The sequence below is a fragment of the Macadamia integrifolia genome, chromosome 1 (assembly GCF_013358625.1).
Source record: "Macadamia integrifolia cultivar HAES 741 chromosome 1, SCU_Mint_v3, whole genome shotgun sequence".
Lineage (NCBI taxonomy): Eukaryota > Viridiplantae > Streptophyta > Magnoliopsida > Proteales > Proteaceae > Macadamia > Macadamia integrifolia.
The window spans coordinates 23,358,346-23,374,970 of record NC_056557.1 but is presented as its reverse complement, the minus strand read 5'-3'; the positions used below and the strand labels follow the sequence as shown (position 1 = coordinate 23,374,970).

At 37.1% G+C, this 16,625-nt stretch overlaps 1 protein-coding gene across 2 annotated transcripts in view; it reads left to right on the top strand.

Moving 5' to 3' along the window:
* LOC122081862 (inorganic pyrophosphatase TTM2-like) overlaps nucleotides 1-3,801 on the top strand; it is a 30,500-nt gene extending 26,699 nt beyond the window's left edge. For both annotated transcript variants that reach the window (XM_042649220.1, XM_042649228.1), the window contains exons 8-12: nucleotides 828-950; nucleotides 1,029-1,150; nucleotides 1,528-1,660; nucleotides 1,774-2,046; nucleotides 3,289-3,801. In XM_042649220.1, the coding sequence (XP_042505154.1) occupies nucleotides 828-950; nucleotides 1,029-1,150; nucleotides 1,528-1,660; nucleotides 1,774-2,046; nucleotides 3,289-3,504 (867 nt within the window). In that variant the 3' untranslated portion in view covers nucleotides 3,505-3,801. The remainder of the gene's footprint in view (nucleotides 1-827; nucleotides 951-1,028; nucleotides 1,151-1,527; nucleotides 1,661-1,773; nucleotides 2,047-3,288) is intronic.
* Nucleotides 3,802-16,625: the final 12,824 nt, after the last annotated feature.

Genomic DNA, 16,625 nt, shown 5'->3' with positions numbered 1-16,625 from the left:
AAAAAAAAAAAAAAAGCCTTTGATAACTGATGGTTTGGGGTGGGGTGTTGGAAGAATTTAGTTGTGGATGAATTTTCTGACATAAAGTCACAATGACAACTGCTAGTGGTTGTTGCAAGAGTGTTCCTAAAAAGAAGGAATTCTGAGGTGGTTTGGTTCTCCAATTAAACATTTTCTGCCACTTAGATCAGTGTTCATTAGAAAAAGGAAGAAGCAAAATCTTGTCCTTTCTGCATACCCATGAGACCATGACACTACAATCTAGTCTGTCCCACCATTCCCTTTCACTGCGAAATGGATAGATTGAAGATATTAACTAAACGTCGGATTATTTTGATGGTTGGTGATGATATGGCTACTGGTGCAGAGAAAATGTCCATTGATTTGATAGTCCAGTGGTAATTAGGTCATACGGGATATGCATGGCACAGGTGCCTATATTTTCTAATCAGTAGGACTGGACACTAGTTGCTATTTCTTGTTTTCTTTGGAGAGCAGGGGAAATATTTGACAATTTATGTCATGCTGAGAAGCTCTTAAAACTTTTTTCTTTATCCCCTTCATTATCACCTTCTGGTGGACAACCTGAGATTGGTTGATTGTCTCTATGGTGTATTCCTGCCCTGACCTTGGATATCCTCATGGAGGATTGATAGATTTCCAGAAATCAGGATTTATTGACAACTCTAGATTGTTAGATTCCAGAAGTCGGGACTTACAAGACTGTCCATGCTTGCAAGTTACATGGTTGTTCAAAGATTTGTTCCAACTTTTTTTTTTTTTAATTGGTAGAATGTTCTAACTTAGAATGTACTGGTTTTGACAAGGTGCAAGGAAGAGACCGTTTATATGTGAAATTCATCGCAGAGCAGCTGGACTTGGAAGGTTCATATGTCCCTCGTACTTACATTGAACAGATTCAGTTGGAAAAGCTTGTAAACGAAGTTATGGTATGACATTTACTGAAACATCTTTTGAACTGCTATTCGTCCCTCACCTGCTGTAGTCCTCATGTGATCATTCCTCAGGCATTACCTGATGATTTAAAGACCAAGCTCAGCATAGATGATGACCTGGTTTCGAGCCCCAAAGAAGCACTTTCTCGAGCCTCTGCAGATAGGGTTGCCATGAGAAATAAGCATCTCAGAAGGTACGAATTTATGATCCCTGACATCATAGTTTCAGTGCTTCATCAAAGATGGATCTTGGCTTGATAAAGCTTATTTGGTTCTCTTGCTCTCGGCCTTTTGGCTTTGGATATCCCCCACCACCCCCCCCCCAAAAAAAAAGAAAAAAGAAAAAAGAATCTTATTTGGGTCTGAAGAACAAAACCGGGGTGTTCATATGTTGGTGATCAGTCACTTGAGAATTCGTGACTTCGTCTTCCATGTTTTGGAACTTTTGATTGATTTTTCTTATTTATTTTTTATTTTTTAAAGTTTTTAGTTCAGAGGTCATGTTTTCCTAAGTTTTTATATGAATATGGCTGCCTGAAAAGGTCAAACTAATGTTGCATCTGTTATGTAGTTTGAGCAGTGGTATGTCACATTCATATTCAACACAGAGGGACAAGAATCTGTCAAAGTTGACTAGACTTGATGTCAACAACAGAAGATTTGATGGAAGAAACCATGAGTCTCCTGCAATGCTGGCGAACCAGGTGAGTTCCTGAATGTCTGAAGAATCCATTTTATTCTTAGGGCTATGATATTGGTAAATTAACCCAACAAAGTTCTCGATTGCTGCTCATCAGCTATTCTTTTAACTTGTTAGGGGGTCATTACTCAACTCTCAGAACAAATTTCTACTCTGAATGAGAGGATGGATGAATTCACTTCGCGGATTGAAGAGCTAAATTCCATGTTAACGACAAGGAAAGTTTCTGCTAGCCAGCAAAACTTGGCTCTGCAAGCAGAAGCCTGTGATGGTTCCGGACCCAATTCACTCTCTGTCCCTGGGTTAAGCAATGGTCCCTTGTCTGGATGCCCACTATCCAACTCCTCATCTTCTTCCCAGCTTGCTAAAGAGTCTCCACTAATGGAAGAGGTAGCATGGAAAATCCCATTTTCGTCTAACTATATTTTCTTTACTCTGTTATCCTTTCTTGGTCTAAAATTCATACAGAGGATGAGTCTACCATTGTATGGTGATGCATATGCAACTTTGGTGAGGATACGTGTCAAGACCCGAGAAAGGGTTATGACTTTGGTATCAAATATATGCTCTTACTGAAATAGAGTGAGAGTTTTCTAGATAAATATTTAATGGGAGAGGGTTCCCCATGCTGCCAGTGTGGGAGGAATCTCCAGCCACATCAATGGTGTGTCCAGAAAAAGATATCAACCATATGGGGCCCACATTTTTATAACAGGTGAGGGAAAATAATAAAAAAATCATGTGAGAAGGAAACTGCACACTGGTGGCGCGGCAATCTTTTTCCGTTTAATATATAACTACTATTAGTTTGTCTAGTACATTACCCATGCAGATTTGGCAAGTGTTATTACTTTATATTCTGCACTTTAGGGTGGAATTTAAAATTTTAATGAGGTTACTGATTTTGCAATCAACTGAGAAAATGGCCAGTTGAGAACAAGTTGTTTTTCAGTGACATTGGAAAGTTAACAAGATGATTGACTGAACTTGCTTCTGGTAGGAATATGACATTTGTTCACTAGAAACAGTAACTTTACTGGATGAAGAAGGATTTAAGAGTATCCAACACTGACCTCTTGCATGAGTCCTTGATTGAGAATCATAAGTTTGGCTCAACCTTCATTTTGGATGGTGATCTGTCCATGGATCGATACACGGTTCAATTGATATGTTTTTTCTGGCTATTTCACGACCAAGAGGAGTCACAGATTATTGTGTCAGTGTATGAATGGCCTTTTGTAAGATTTTTTGCCAAGTATCCAGCTTATTTACCCCGTCTTGCGTGGACTTATTTCAGACCATCCGGGGCTTCCTTTCATTTTCAATGTTCTTTAGAATCTGAAGGGTGGGGGGTTTTCTCAGCTGGAAATGTCTCTAGCTTTGTTGCAGAGACCTAGAAACATGTCCTGCCTTTCACCCTCCCCTCCCTTGTACACCCCCGATGGATTTTTATTCGTTTTAAAGTCAAAAAGTGGAAGTCTTAAATAGATTAGTTTGTTGATAGTATATGACTGAACCGAGATTTGACTATTTATGTTGAAAAGAGTCATTAAGATCATGTCCTTGCTGTAATGTTTTCCCGTTTATCCTTTAGTTTCCTTTCCTGATTTGGTGGTGCTACATTATGAACAGATCTCAATTATTTCACGGGGACAACGCCAGATTATGCATCAGTTAGACAATCTCAGCAGTTCTCTTCATGAGAACTTTGGAGAACGTTATCATCAAGGAAGAACAAGCAGCACAAATAGATTGATCGATGTTGAATCTATTGGGGTCCCTCTGATTTCAACTTTAGTCATTGGGGGTGTGGGTATCTTCTTGTTCAGATTTCTGTCCCGAAATTAAGACCTATGCCAAATATTGTTAGGATTTTACGTACACCATACATTCCCCCAACCCCACCTCAACCCCCAACATTTTGCCTGGTATGAATCTTCATATTTTTGGTAGTCTACGCTTGCTCGGGAAGACAATTGATCAAGTCTGATCAATCATTGGAGGTTCTTGAAGCACAGAATTTTCAAGGTTCTCTTGAGGTTTCAAAAGCAGGGTGTTGTTGACTATGCAAACTTTTTTTTTTCAATCTTCAAATATAAAAAAGAAACTAGTTTCCAACTTCTATAACAGAGACTTGTTTGCACTTGTGAGTGGTCTTGTTTCTGTAGGCTGCATTACTAGGTTTGCAATTGTTGCAAGCAGATGATATTTTTAACAGAAGGAAATAAAAAATAAAGATAATCTGATTAATATGGCACTCTTTGGAGGATGAACCTTTTGGGTGAAGAGGTGGAAATTGTCTTCTCCTTTGGCATTTACAGTGATAAATTGAGGATGTTATCATTTTCTTCCGTGACTTTTACAGGGAGATAGACTTCCGTCTTTTCTCAGCAACAAGAATCACCGTGGATGAGGTATTTCCCCCTCTTATCTTCTCCATGATTCCAGCTTGAATGACAGTCCCTTACACAACAGCTTTATTGCATTTCAAATTCAAGCATGACTCCTTCAGATAAGCTAGCACCCTTGGCTTAAATTTTCATCCTTCCTCTTGGTGATGAACAGACTATGGATTCGAAGAAAAACCTGTTGCAGTAGGAACTTGTAGCATAGGGTATCTATCTATTCTCTCTTATTCCAGGATGTCTTGTTGAAAAGCCAAGGGATTATTTTTTGTCATTTGATCATGGCAGGGAAAGGGGAATTGCAATCTGAAGAAATACCATGGTCTCAATTCTCTTGTACTTAATTCTTCCTCTTGCCATGATCCATTCCCACCCCAGAACTATTGGATTTTTGAAGACCTGATGTACTTAGTGGGACCAACTAAGAATCCAACCATGATCAATACAGCCAGTGCTAGTTCCAGATAACATTTTTATTCATCACTTGAATGGTTGTAGTTGATGCCTTAGACATGAGAAGTCTTTATTGTTCCAATTAGGTGTCATGGTTTTTAGTCTACTGAAGGTAAATGCCAACAGTCGCATTGGATTCATTGTGTTTAATTGTGTATGAAATGGATGCTTAATATGGAATCCACTTTCTGTTACATTGGAGAATATCAAGAGAAGTTATCTATTCATGATTGGACTCAAAATTTGAATTTGGTAGCATGATTTTTAAATTTTGTACAAAAATTATTATTTATTAATAATTATTTATTAAATTTATTTTTTAAAATATTACAAAGGGGGATACAAGGGGAACGAAAGGCTCAAAACTGAGACCTCCTAGGGCCAGTGATCTACTGCATTTTGCTCCACCTAACTACTCTAGCAGGTGTCCTCAATTATTTTCTAAATGTTTTAGAAGCTGTTTTTTTATGTTTAATCAGTTGATCAAATTCTTTTTATATGATAAACCGATAAACTAGGATGGTAATAGTAACTAATTCCATGCCCGCATATGTTATGTGATATTATAAAGTAGAGAAACTTAATTATAAATAGGAATATTGTTCTTCAGGAAGAATAGCATATACTAATGCCTCTCTGTGACTTAATTATATTTATTTTTGATTGTCCTTATATGAAATTATGTCTTTTAAAAATGAATTCTATACATATGAGGAAACTTAGGCAGGGTTACCCAATGGGATTCCCCACCTCTTGACTTGTTTAGAGGGGCGTAGAGCAAGTCAATTTTCTCCCTTCCTCTCCTTGTGCAAGAAAGTGGAGTAGGTGGTGTTGTTCTCCTCATCTTTTGGATTGCAAGCCTACTCAAGGGCTACATTCCCTAGAGGATTTGCATATGTGAATCATCTAGTAACCTTGTCTGTCCTATGATTTATTGAATATTCTATTGCAAAATTGGGATTATTCATGTATTAAAAATTTGAAAATACATATTTTATAACAACAGTTGCATATGTAAAACCTTCTAGGACCAACATCATAACTATAGAGAGAGAGAGAGATTTATAACATAAGTTGTATTTCAACTGCCATGGTCATTTCGCGGTCGCTCATTCTTCCTTACAATTGTATGGGTTGCACACACGGTACATGACATCTTTTGGTGAGTTCTAAAAAAAATTATTTCAAGAACAAATCGTTTGTTAATAAAAGAGATTTTTTTATTGACATCCCTTGGGATATGTTTGGATGTCAAGAAAAGAAAAGGAAAAGCATACAATGAGACAAAAATCATGATAATTAATGATTGATTTGTGTCTATTTCTCTCTTTTAATAATTTGAATTTTTCTTTTCTTTTCTTGGCATCAAATAATTTATAATTTTACTTTTTTACTATTTTATCATAACACATTATTTTTTTTCCTCCAAAGAGGATAATTACCATAATATCACATGTATAACAATGCGCATGATAAAGGCAACTTTTGATAACGACGTAAAAATAAATCACTTTCAAATTTATTTTTTTAGAAACTTCTTTTTTCTTTTTTCTAACTTAAATTTTTTTGAAAATAAGACAAAGGATAATTAAATGAAGGTGTCATGTTCTAAATACACCTATGTAGGTGTTAGACATATTTTTTTTGGGGAGGGAGGGCGTTAAATATGTAGGTGTTAGAGAGTCCCTTCTAAGGAGGATTTTCTTATTGATACGCCTAAATATATCAATTAATTTGTGACCTTAATTTTTTACCCTTTTAATATAATAATTTTTTTTTCTTTAAATGAGGTTAATTTATCATAATTTAATAGAGGGATAGGTATGCCAACGCACTAACTAGTAACTAGGAATAAGGTACGCTAACAAGATTTTAACTATTAAATAAAACATAACAAATCTCATCCGTTCATGTGGCGAGGTCTTAAAAAACCTTCCCAACACTATCGCTCCACGGTCTTCTTCCACCCAGCTATTCCTTTGCCCTCATACCATGATCGTCGTAGAAGGCGAAGAAATGGATGGGGAGATCTCGCCGGAACTTCAAGATCCTGGCGTCGTACAACCGCCAATGTGATCACAAGAGCTGGAGATGAAGCCAGGGATAATAGACACGATGTCTTCCACAAAAACACAAAACACGGGCCAAAGACGATCCAAATAATCACAAAAACACCTGCTAGGTGTCCGGCGAAAAAACAGTAGCCGGCGAACCTGAACTACCCGTCCCTAAAATGAAATAGAAGAAGATTTATGGAGAAGAAATCATCGGTGACCAATCACCCCCAGTCATTGCTACCCAAAAACCTACGGGTCAGAAAAAAATGGGAGACGGACCGACCAATTCACACTGACCAGAAGCAACTTGGATTTGGCCGGAACCCATATGACTTTAGCTTTCCATCAAAATCCCAAATTCCAGCAAAGAGGGGAGGTAAAGGTGATGTATCGATATTGTGTAGATAAGATGTTGGATCATATTCCATCTTAGGGAGGGAGGGTAGCATACCTGAATGGACAGTGACGAATATCAGGGCGGCGAACTCGGTTTGCTGAGCAAAATTAAAAGCCTTACAGAGAGGGGTATCGGTGACAGTGAAGCCAGCGAAGCTGGTGTTCTCGGAGAAGGGGTCAAACACCATATAAATAGGTTCGTAGCTTTCACATTCCTTTATATTTATATATATATATATATATATAGGCAAAAGTTTTTCTGGTCCGCCGACCAAATAAGGGAATCCATGGTCGGGTTCAATCTCATTCCTCGAATTGGCATAATAAAATCTGGTTCGTTGATTTAATTACATAACCTTATACGATATACACATCAATTTTTAAGACAATACGATTCCAATTCCCAAATACACTCCCATTATCTGCCATCGGAGTGCTTCGTTTTGAGAGAAGATATCGATGGTCGCCGGAGATGGAGAAACGAGAGTGGCGGGTTCAGTCTCCGAGCTCTAAGCGACGGTGGTAAAGCACAGAACGCTCTCAGCGGCAAGTTGTAGACATATCTGAAGTGGAGATTCTCAGCTCATATTGCAGACAGATCTATATTCGACTTCCATGCTCACTCAGTAAGTGTTTAACCCTAACATTGCTGAAGATATACTGAAAACAGTCATGTGTCCTACATTCAATTGTGTTGCGGCGGGTTGTAGCAGAGAGTAATGATTGGAGGACCTAGAGGCTAGAGTAAAAGATGAACTAAATTGGAATAATAAGCAGTAGTGGCAACATCTTGAGAAGCATGTTGGTGGCAGCAGTCATAAGAGGTGCGACAAATGCGAGGATGAGGATATTCAGTCATGTTCTGAACCCAACAATCCAAAGATCACCTCACAAGGTTTTCCATAAGAAGCTCATTGGCGAGAAGTTGCTCAGTGGTTCCCTCATGAGATCAAGAAGGAAGACCCCCTTTTAATTTCCCGTCAAGAACAAGAGTATTGCCCTCAATCCCTACTCTATATGCCCAATTCGTGATTGATGAGATATGCTTTTACTTTCTCACCCACTAAGTGTTTGTTTTTATTCTTCTTTAAAATTTGTTTTCATGGAGGAAAAAGAAATTCACCATTCAGTCTCTCCAATTTTTAATAATAATTCTACCATTTTTGTTTCATACCAAAACATTGGTTGGTAGGACTCTTTAATTTGTGTAGATATTGTGGATTTCTCTTATGTATGCAGAGCTATTTGGGTTTTCTTATCATCATTGTTTTGGGTTTTCTTATCATCATTGTTTTGGTAAAATTCATCTATTTTTCTCATTTATACTTGACCTTTTCTGGTTCTCATACTTTGTATAGGTGTTATTTCAAGCTCAATAATGATTGTACATTGCTCTACTCAATTCACCACCAATTCTCTACTAAATCAAATGGGAAATTTTTCAAAAAAACAAATCATCTTTTACATGTTTCCAATTGAAGAGTTCCCTTATCTTTTGAAAACCTGATGCCATGTCTCAAGAATCTAAGTAAAATTTGAGCTCTGAAAGTCGACCTGCTTGAATCAATATCCTAATTAAAATGCAACTGGCAACCACTTCATCTGCTTCTGACCTAGAGATATTATATTCATAAAACAGCATGATGGCATGATTGAGTAACCCAAAACTTGCAGGTAACTTTCCATCGTAGCTAAATAAATTCGTGTCGTTGGAAGAATATTGGACATTCTTATCTTGGCTTGACTCAGCTTGCCCGAACTAGCCAATGCATTTACAAGAACAACATAAGCATCAATCTTTCTATAGAAACTGCTATTCTTCCACCAATTGAACACTCATACTGCATTATCGATTAGGCCCAATGCCTCATACAAGAGCATCATCGACAACAATGCTTCTTCACTTACTCTAGAATCCATCAAGTTTACCAATTCATTGCAAACCATCTCAGCAAACGCCTTCATTTTCACTATTGAGTACACCAAAATCATAGATGAATGAACCAATTCTCATTTCCGCATACCCTCGGAGGATTTAATCTCAAGAAATATCTTCTCAGCTTCGATGACCAATCCAATTTTTCCACAGCCATGGATCAGCGATGCAAAAACATGACCATTAACATCAAAACCAGAATGCCACTGATGTTGCTAAGTATCTATTTAAATTCAAGCCTCAGATTGATTCACTTGTAAATTATCTTTGTCATGCTCTGCTATGCCACTTCAACTTCCCAAGGTAACCACCATTTACTGTAACTTCAAGGATTTGAATCAGTTTATTGTGGATGTTATTTTGCTTCCCTCATGTGCCCTCCTCTTTTTCGTCTTTAGTCTGAAATTTAATCACCTTCTATGATGCCCTAATTGCAGAGTCAAGGTTCCACCCTGTATCTTTCTCTTTCTCTGCTTCTGCTTTTCATTGAAAATAAAAGTTCTCTTCTTATTATTGTTGTTTTTTGCATCTAAACCATGGATTACTGTTGCTATTTGTAGTGGTTGCTAGTGTTTACCCCACTTGTGCAGGTTTCTGTGAAGTATGCAATGTATATATTCATTAGCTTTTCATCTATTCCAGGCTTTGGGTCTTGCATATCAGCTATTAGGCCGCATATTTTCATTGGCTTTTCAACCAATTTTTAGAGGTTTTTTTTTTTGGGTGAGGGGGGGTGTGGGGGAAGGTTTTGGGTGTGAACAATACTAGCTGTCAACCCACTTTAAAGCATATGGAATGAAGTTTTGTTCTTTTGTTCTATGTATGAGGCTAAATGCTTCAATTAGAAATGGCTACATAGAAACGAAAGAGTTATCATGCTATATCATCATTGTATTTTTTATTTTCTTAACTAAATTTCTCTCCATCTTTAGGGAATTGAGCAGTTTTGATAAGGTTTAAGCTTTTGAAATATCACCTCATAATGTTGTTGCACTGTATGGGCTCACTTTTGGGCTGCTTGGTTTGTGAAAAAAATGTATACATTTTGGTGCTATTATTTGGGGAATTTCATTATTGGAGGTTGGCCTTAAATGGAGTTGCTGTAAATACACCTTTCTTTATGGATTCCATTAATAAAACTATTGAAATTTTTAAAATTTGAAACTCCCTTGATTGGAGGACTGAGATTGTGAAAACAAGTACATCCTTTATTGGAAATAATGCATTTTCGTTGAAATTGCATTGTGAGATTTGGGTGCAGTCTTTGAAGATGCTTTCTCTTACATAATTTGGTTCCATACAATGCAATGAATAAAATAGCACTACAGGACATTATCAATTTGTTTTGAGAATTTGATAGTGAGGTTTGCTTTGTACCAAAATGCACAATCTATAAGTGACAATCATCTTCTTAGAAGTTATTTTTGTACTTTCTGTTTTGAGGATTTGGTTTTTGAGCTTTTGAATATTAATTTGATAAAAAGCTCATTGATTCAGGTAGGGGAAGTTTAGGAAGGTTTTTATCAACATTGTTTGGATTTGTTGAGGTGTAAAGGTAGATTTTCCCCATGGACGATCTAGGGTTCCCAAATTAAAGTGTTCTTTCACTAACTTGCAGGTGCATTTATATGTCTCTATTGAGGATGCCAGTTTCAGAGGCAAAGGAAATAGGAAAAAAAAATGAAAAAAAGGTATGTGTGGGATAGTAGAAGTGAGAGGAAGATATCATTTGGTTGTATGGGTAGACTGTAAATCAAGAAGATTTGGGGAGTAAAGATGTTGTGAGGGTGATGAATGAGTCTTTGCTTTGAAATGACTCTGTAGGTTTCAAGAAGAAAAGGACTAGATATGGAGAGTAGTTGGAAGGAAGTATGGGTGGAGTGGAAAGGCCATTCCGGCCGGGGTGGGGGGTGGGGGGTGGGGGTTGGGGGTTGGGAGGGGTGCTTACAGAAGTGTTCAAGGGTAAGGATAATTTCATGAATAGGGTGAGGTGGGTGGTTGGTAATGGAGAAAGGATTTCAGGATTTGGGGCCTATATATATATATATATATATATGCAAGATCTCTCTCTCTTACAGCCAACCCTTTCATTTTGGATTGCATGGTTAGCTAGAACCCATCTCAGAGCTGAAGTTCCACTTCCAAATTTTGTCTCCTCTGATTTATAAATTATTCTTTTTAACCCTCCACTTGTTTCAACTTCATTGGGTTCTTTTCTTCACTTCCGTGTTGATTTTTTTTTTTGGGGGGGTGTTCATTGGTTCTCTTCCAAAGAAGAAATTAAGCTGAAGAGCATGTCGAGTGGTTTTGAACACAATCATCTCATGCATCTGAATCTATTGAACCTGACGAATCATCAACAGAGCTTGGGTATGGGGATTTTAGTTATTTATCATTTCTCTCAATTACTTTTTTTTTTGGTCATTTGAATGTGTAGGTGTGCACACTAAGGAGATGTAAAATCAGAGTCCCTTGCTGCGATGAGATTTTCGATTGTAGGCATTGCCATAATGAAGCTAAGGTTGAGATCCCTTTTCTTTTCTTTTTTACTTATTTTTTCCATTATGTATTGCACCTTAGCAAAAAAAAAGAAGGGGTGGTCTAGCTTTTTCATTTTGGTCTCTCCTTTTCCCTATTTATATTGAATTACTGATGGTGATTTGTTCAGTGTGTGGCCAAAACAAGTTGTAAGTGCCCGATCTGCATTGAGGTGAAAATTGAAAGAACTTTGCCATCCCTTTCCTTTCAAATTTTCAGTTGATTGTCTTTGTTGTTTTGCAAGTCTTATTTCTGGAGTTGCAAACCTGGCATTATCAAGAAAAAGAAAAGGGACTCTTAGAGACATGAATCCTACCATCACTTGGCGAAAGATATTACTGCCTTACGATGTGGACAGACAATACATTTGGACTATTTGAACGAGATAATGCAGCACCTCTAATAAGTATTTTGCTAAGGAGATCCAGTTGTTCACATGTATTTGCTTCTTTGTTTCCTTGAAAGGAGGGGAATAGAGTTCAATACAACTTTAATTAAAACTGATCAACCAGCCTGAGAAAATAGATGGATTTCCACTTCCCTAATTTAGATTTGACTCGGTTCACTTATCAACATAACATAGTTCAATCTTGTAATCAATTTAGCATCTCTTCTAAGAGGAAATTATGAAATATTGACAAACCTCACATGAGGTGATGTACTCAGGCGTGGAGTTCTTTAGGTCCTGAAGAGACCAAAATCCTAGAGCTGGGAAGAATTGAGGACACAAGTAATTAAGTCGTGCTGTGATTCTTGCACTGGATTTTAGAACTGGAATTTCCAAGTTCTTTCTGTGAACAAAAGGCAATTAAAAAATACTAATAATATTAGTACCAAATAACAAACAACCTCCAAGGTTAGAAATCCTAAGGGGTCATTTGATATTTGAAATAAGAATTAAAGGTCACATTTCATGTCCAGCCATGATATGTTGTGCTCCACCAAATCTATCCAATTTTGGTATTCAGGAGTCACTGTGATAAATGAAGGACTCAAGTGAATTATACAATTCACAGACTTAACAGTATTCAAGTTTTGGTCCACGGAGTCTACATAATAGGTATCGAGAGACTGCATAGACAACAACTTCTACAAATGAGACAGTATAGGGCAGTCGACAAGGAGTACAATAGGACCAAGAACTGAAGGACTAAGTACATCGCTTGGATGAACCTGCATAACAAAGCAAATAAGGCTACGCATTTAAGAACAAAGAATAAAGTGGGAACTAAATAAGAAAGATGGATCAAATAACCACTTATTTGTAAATCATGTCCTTCCTCGTCTGCATATGTACATTTTAGGAACATACATAAATAAATAAATTACAAGTAGAAAAAATGAAGATTTTTCATTCAACCAACCATTATATTTTGACGATCTGACATGACTGAGTGCCCAAGTTGTAGTTCATGATATTTGGGACCAGCTTTCAATCCAAGAGCAACAGCTTTTGCAGGATCAAACTTTCCCTTAATTTCAGGCAATTCACAAACATAAACCACAGATATATCACCAGGCTTTAGCGCAGGTGGAGCTTTCCCATTTGGATCTTGTGAATTTAATACAGGGAATTTCAAAATCTGATCCTTTTTCTCTTCTACAGTCAACATGGAAGAGTCTTCCTTCATTTGTTGACTCACTTCTGAGCAACCTGGCTGTAGAAGAATTGCCGATATTTTGACAACCTCATTATTAAGAAGAACAATGGGTTCTACAAACTTTGCAAGATCAGCCAAGGCAGCTCCATTAGCACCAGATGCAGCTTTGAAGCTATGAGTGTGAACCATGGCAGCATTTGGAATGAAAGATCGCATTGCATCAACTAAATATCTGAGATCAGAAGGACCCCAAAACTGATCATCCAGCCTGAGAAAATATCGGGATTTCCACTTCCCTAATTTGATTTGACTCGATTCACAAATTGACACCAATTAATCGACTCATTTGCATCTTTTAAATCTCTGTTACTCAGAGAAAATAGAAACAGAACAGAGGAAAACCTAGACCTGTTGGGTTCTTCTATGTTTTCTTTCCAAATTCAAATCTTTAGTTCTTGTCTGGGTTGGTGCTTATGAAATTAGAAACAAAAGGGTTATTCAACTCTAAGAGGCCTACCTTTGATTGAGATACCAGTCCCATCAGAGTAACTTGTTATTTCTGTTGCTACTTATTTTTTCTGGTATTCTGTCTATTTTTTTTGTCTTGCGATGGACAAGATACTGGTACTGTTTGTGTCACCAGGGGTTAAGTTTCATTCCAAAGCATGGTTGCTATGATTTGAAACACCATGCTGTTAGTGTTGCTGTTGTTTTTAGTTGCTACTTTACATGATGTAACCAGCTGATAATGATGTCCAGTGATCCAACTGTTAGAGTAGTTCTTAGTTGTCTTGTTGAGAACTGGCCTTTCATTAGCATAGTTACTAACTAGTTTCAAGTAGGACATCTGGTTAAAAGGGTTGGGTATTCTCAAACATGGACTTCAGAACTCAGAAAATCTCTTTTATTATAAATCGAAACTCAATAATTTTCAACTTTAATCTGAAAAAATCAAGAAAACTAAAAAATTAAAGGCAAAAGCATATGACGATCTCAAAGATTCGAAGCTTAAAATTTGAAGTAAAACTAAAGTGTATGAACTGGGCAACTCATGAATCAAAACCCTAAACCCATCACTAAGAACCAATAAAGCAAAAAATTCATACAAAAGTTAAGCAAATAAGCTGAAAAAAGCACAAGCATTGAAGAAACTAAGAACACATTTGTATCTATGGGAATCTACCGTTTGTCCACCAGGCACTGACGAAAAAGCAAGAGCAAATCGGAGCTCCGTTCACCTGAAAAAAGACAATTAGTTAGAGCTCCGACGGCCGTCTTGTTCAGCTCACCCTTTCTCACCACTACAGGTATAAAGTAGAAAGGAAAATCGATAACTAGCAGGAAAGAAAACAGAAGGGATAACCAAAAATCGTAAACCCTAGATGGAAAAAGGTAGAGAATACCAGCAAGCAACGACCATTGGTGGCTCGTGGACAGCAACGGTGACAGCAAAAATATTATTCAGTGCCTTTCCTTCTCTCTCTCTCTCTCTCTCTCTCTCTCTCTCTCTCTCTCTCTCTCTCTCTCTCTCTCTCTCTCTCTCTGCTCAGTGTGCTCTAAGTGACTCAGTCCCAATACTTCAAGTCTCAAGGAAGGGGATGATTCACCGACCAATGCCGAGAACTGCCAAAGCGAGTGAAGAAAACCCTGTGTGAACGGTCAGGGAGGAAATGGGGTTTTGAGAAGAAAGTTGCTGGAAGAGATTTCGGCTAAAAAAGAGAAACTTTAGGAGAAGAAACGCTGGGAAAGGGAGAGATTTTAGGAAAGAAATCTCTGGTTTGTGAGAAAGGATTTCACAGAGAGTAAATGGCTGTGATAGAAGGGTTTTGGTAGAGACAGAAAAAGGTTTCAGTTTCAGAAATCACAGGTTAGAAGATTTTATTTTTCAGAGAGGGAGTTCGCTGGCCAGAAAGGGGGCATACTCACAAGATGTGTTTTTCTTTTTTTTCTGAGGTTAGATTTTTAGGAGAAAGATGTCGCACCTCGAGCAGAGCCCAAAACGAGCAGCCCGCAACCTCTAGTTGAAAGCCTCAAAAGCTAAGCGCGCTTAGCCAAGCAGCTGTTGCAACATAAGTTGATTCAGAAGCAGGGTTGTAGGTGGAATAAGGGGTTTTTCTCAGTTTCCTTCAAGTTGGAGATTTGAAAGAGAGAGAGAGAGAGAGAGAGAAGGAGAGGAAGCAGGGTTTGAGAACCTGCAATTTCAGAGAAGAAATTCTCACCGTGGTGATTTTGAGATCTTAGTTTCAAGTGAGGAGTTCGGCAGGAATAGATCGGTTCCTTCGATCTTGGGAGAGAACAGAAGATTTCTTGTTAATATCAGTGATATTGGTTATGACAAGAACTCTCACAACATATTCAGATGTTTCAATTTTTTCATCCATATACGTATATACTAATAAGGTCTACGTACTTGTCTTTCATATTACTATGTAGTGTTTTATTCCAAATGAATACATTATATTTATATATTTTAGATCCTACGATGCAAAATAAACCCCTCAAAAGATACCCACCCATATAGGGTGTCCTACCAGAAAACCCCAACCCTAACAAGTTTGTCTCCAACATTTGGGGGTTTAAAACCTCCCTATCCCCAAATAAATGTTAACATTGAATTTAAATATTTAGTTAATATTGAGAGAGAGAGAGAGAGAGAGAGAGAGAGAGAGAGAGAGAGAGAGAGAGAGATAATATCAAGAACTACTTTCCCCTTTCTCCTCTTCGTTTAGAGAGAGAGATAGAGAGTTTTTTTTTTTTGTCATCTTCCATTTTGAGGGTTTTTTTGGTCATTTGGAGTTTTTTGGAATTAAGACTTTCATAATAACAATTTTGTCTCAAACGGTTGGGGGTTTCAAGGAATGTTACTATAAAAAAAAAAAACATTGAATTTAAATATTTAATTAATATTTAGAGAGAGAGAGAGGGAGAGAGAGAGAGAGAGAGAGAGAGAGAGAGAGAGAGATAATTATTTTTTTTTTTCATCTTCCATTTTGAGGGGTTTTTTGGTCATTTAGATATTTTTTTGGGTAGATGTCAATGGGTTTTTTTGTCTTTTTGAAAAAATATACCAAAGACTAGGAATACATACTTTTTAATAGTAGTATGATATATATAATTTTAGGAGAGAGATACACATCAATGTTTATGCCATTATGATTATTGTCTTATTGTGTTTTTTGTACTATTTTCTATTCTTTTCTTGACGTTCAAGAATAGCCTCAGAATGAAACTTTCTCAGTGGAAGAAAGGAATAACAATTACCTTTTATAGAGCATCTAAGAGCAAGTAGATTCAATTGGACGGCGGATACTTGAGTTGTCTAAGGAAATCAAAGGTCTACTTCAACTATTTCATTTATATCAAATCAACATATATCAAAATAGCCTATATAGTCATGATTCAATTCCAGTCCTAACTTTTGATTGATTTATCTTCACAAAAAAAAAACTTTTGATTGATTTATCACTTTTTGGATCAGATTGGAACAATGGAGAAGTAGGAATACTTTGGAAACTCATTATGGGGTATATACAATTAGTGCCAATACTTCTTCCTCAAAAAAAAAAAAAAAAAAAAAAAAAAA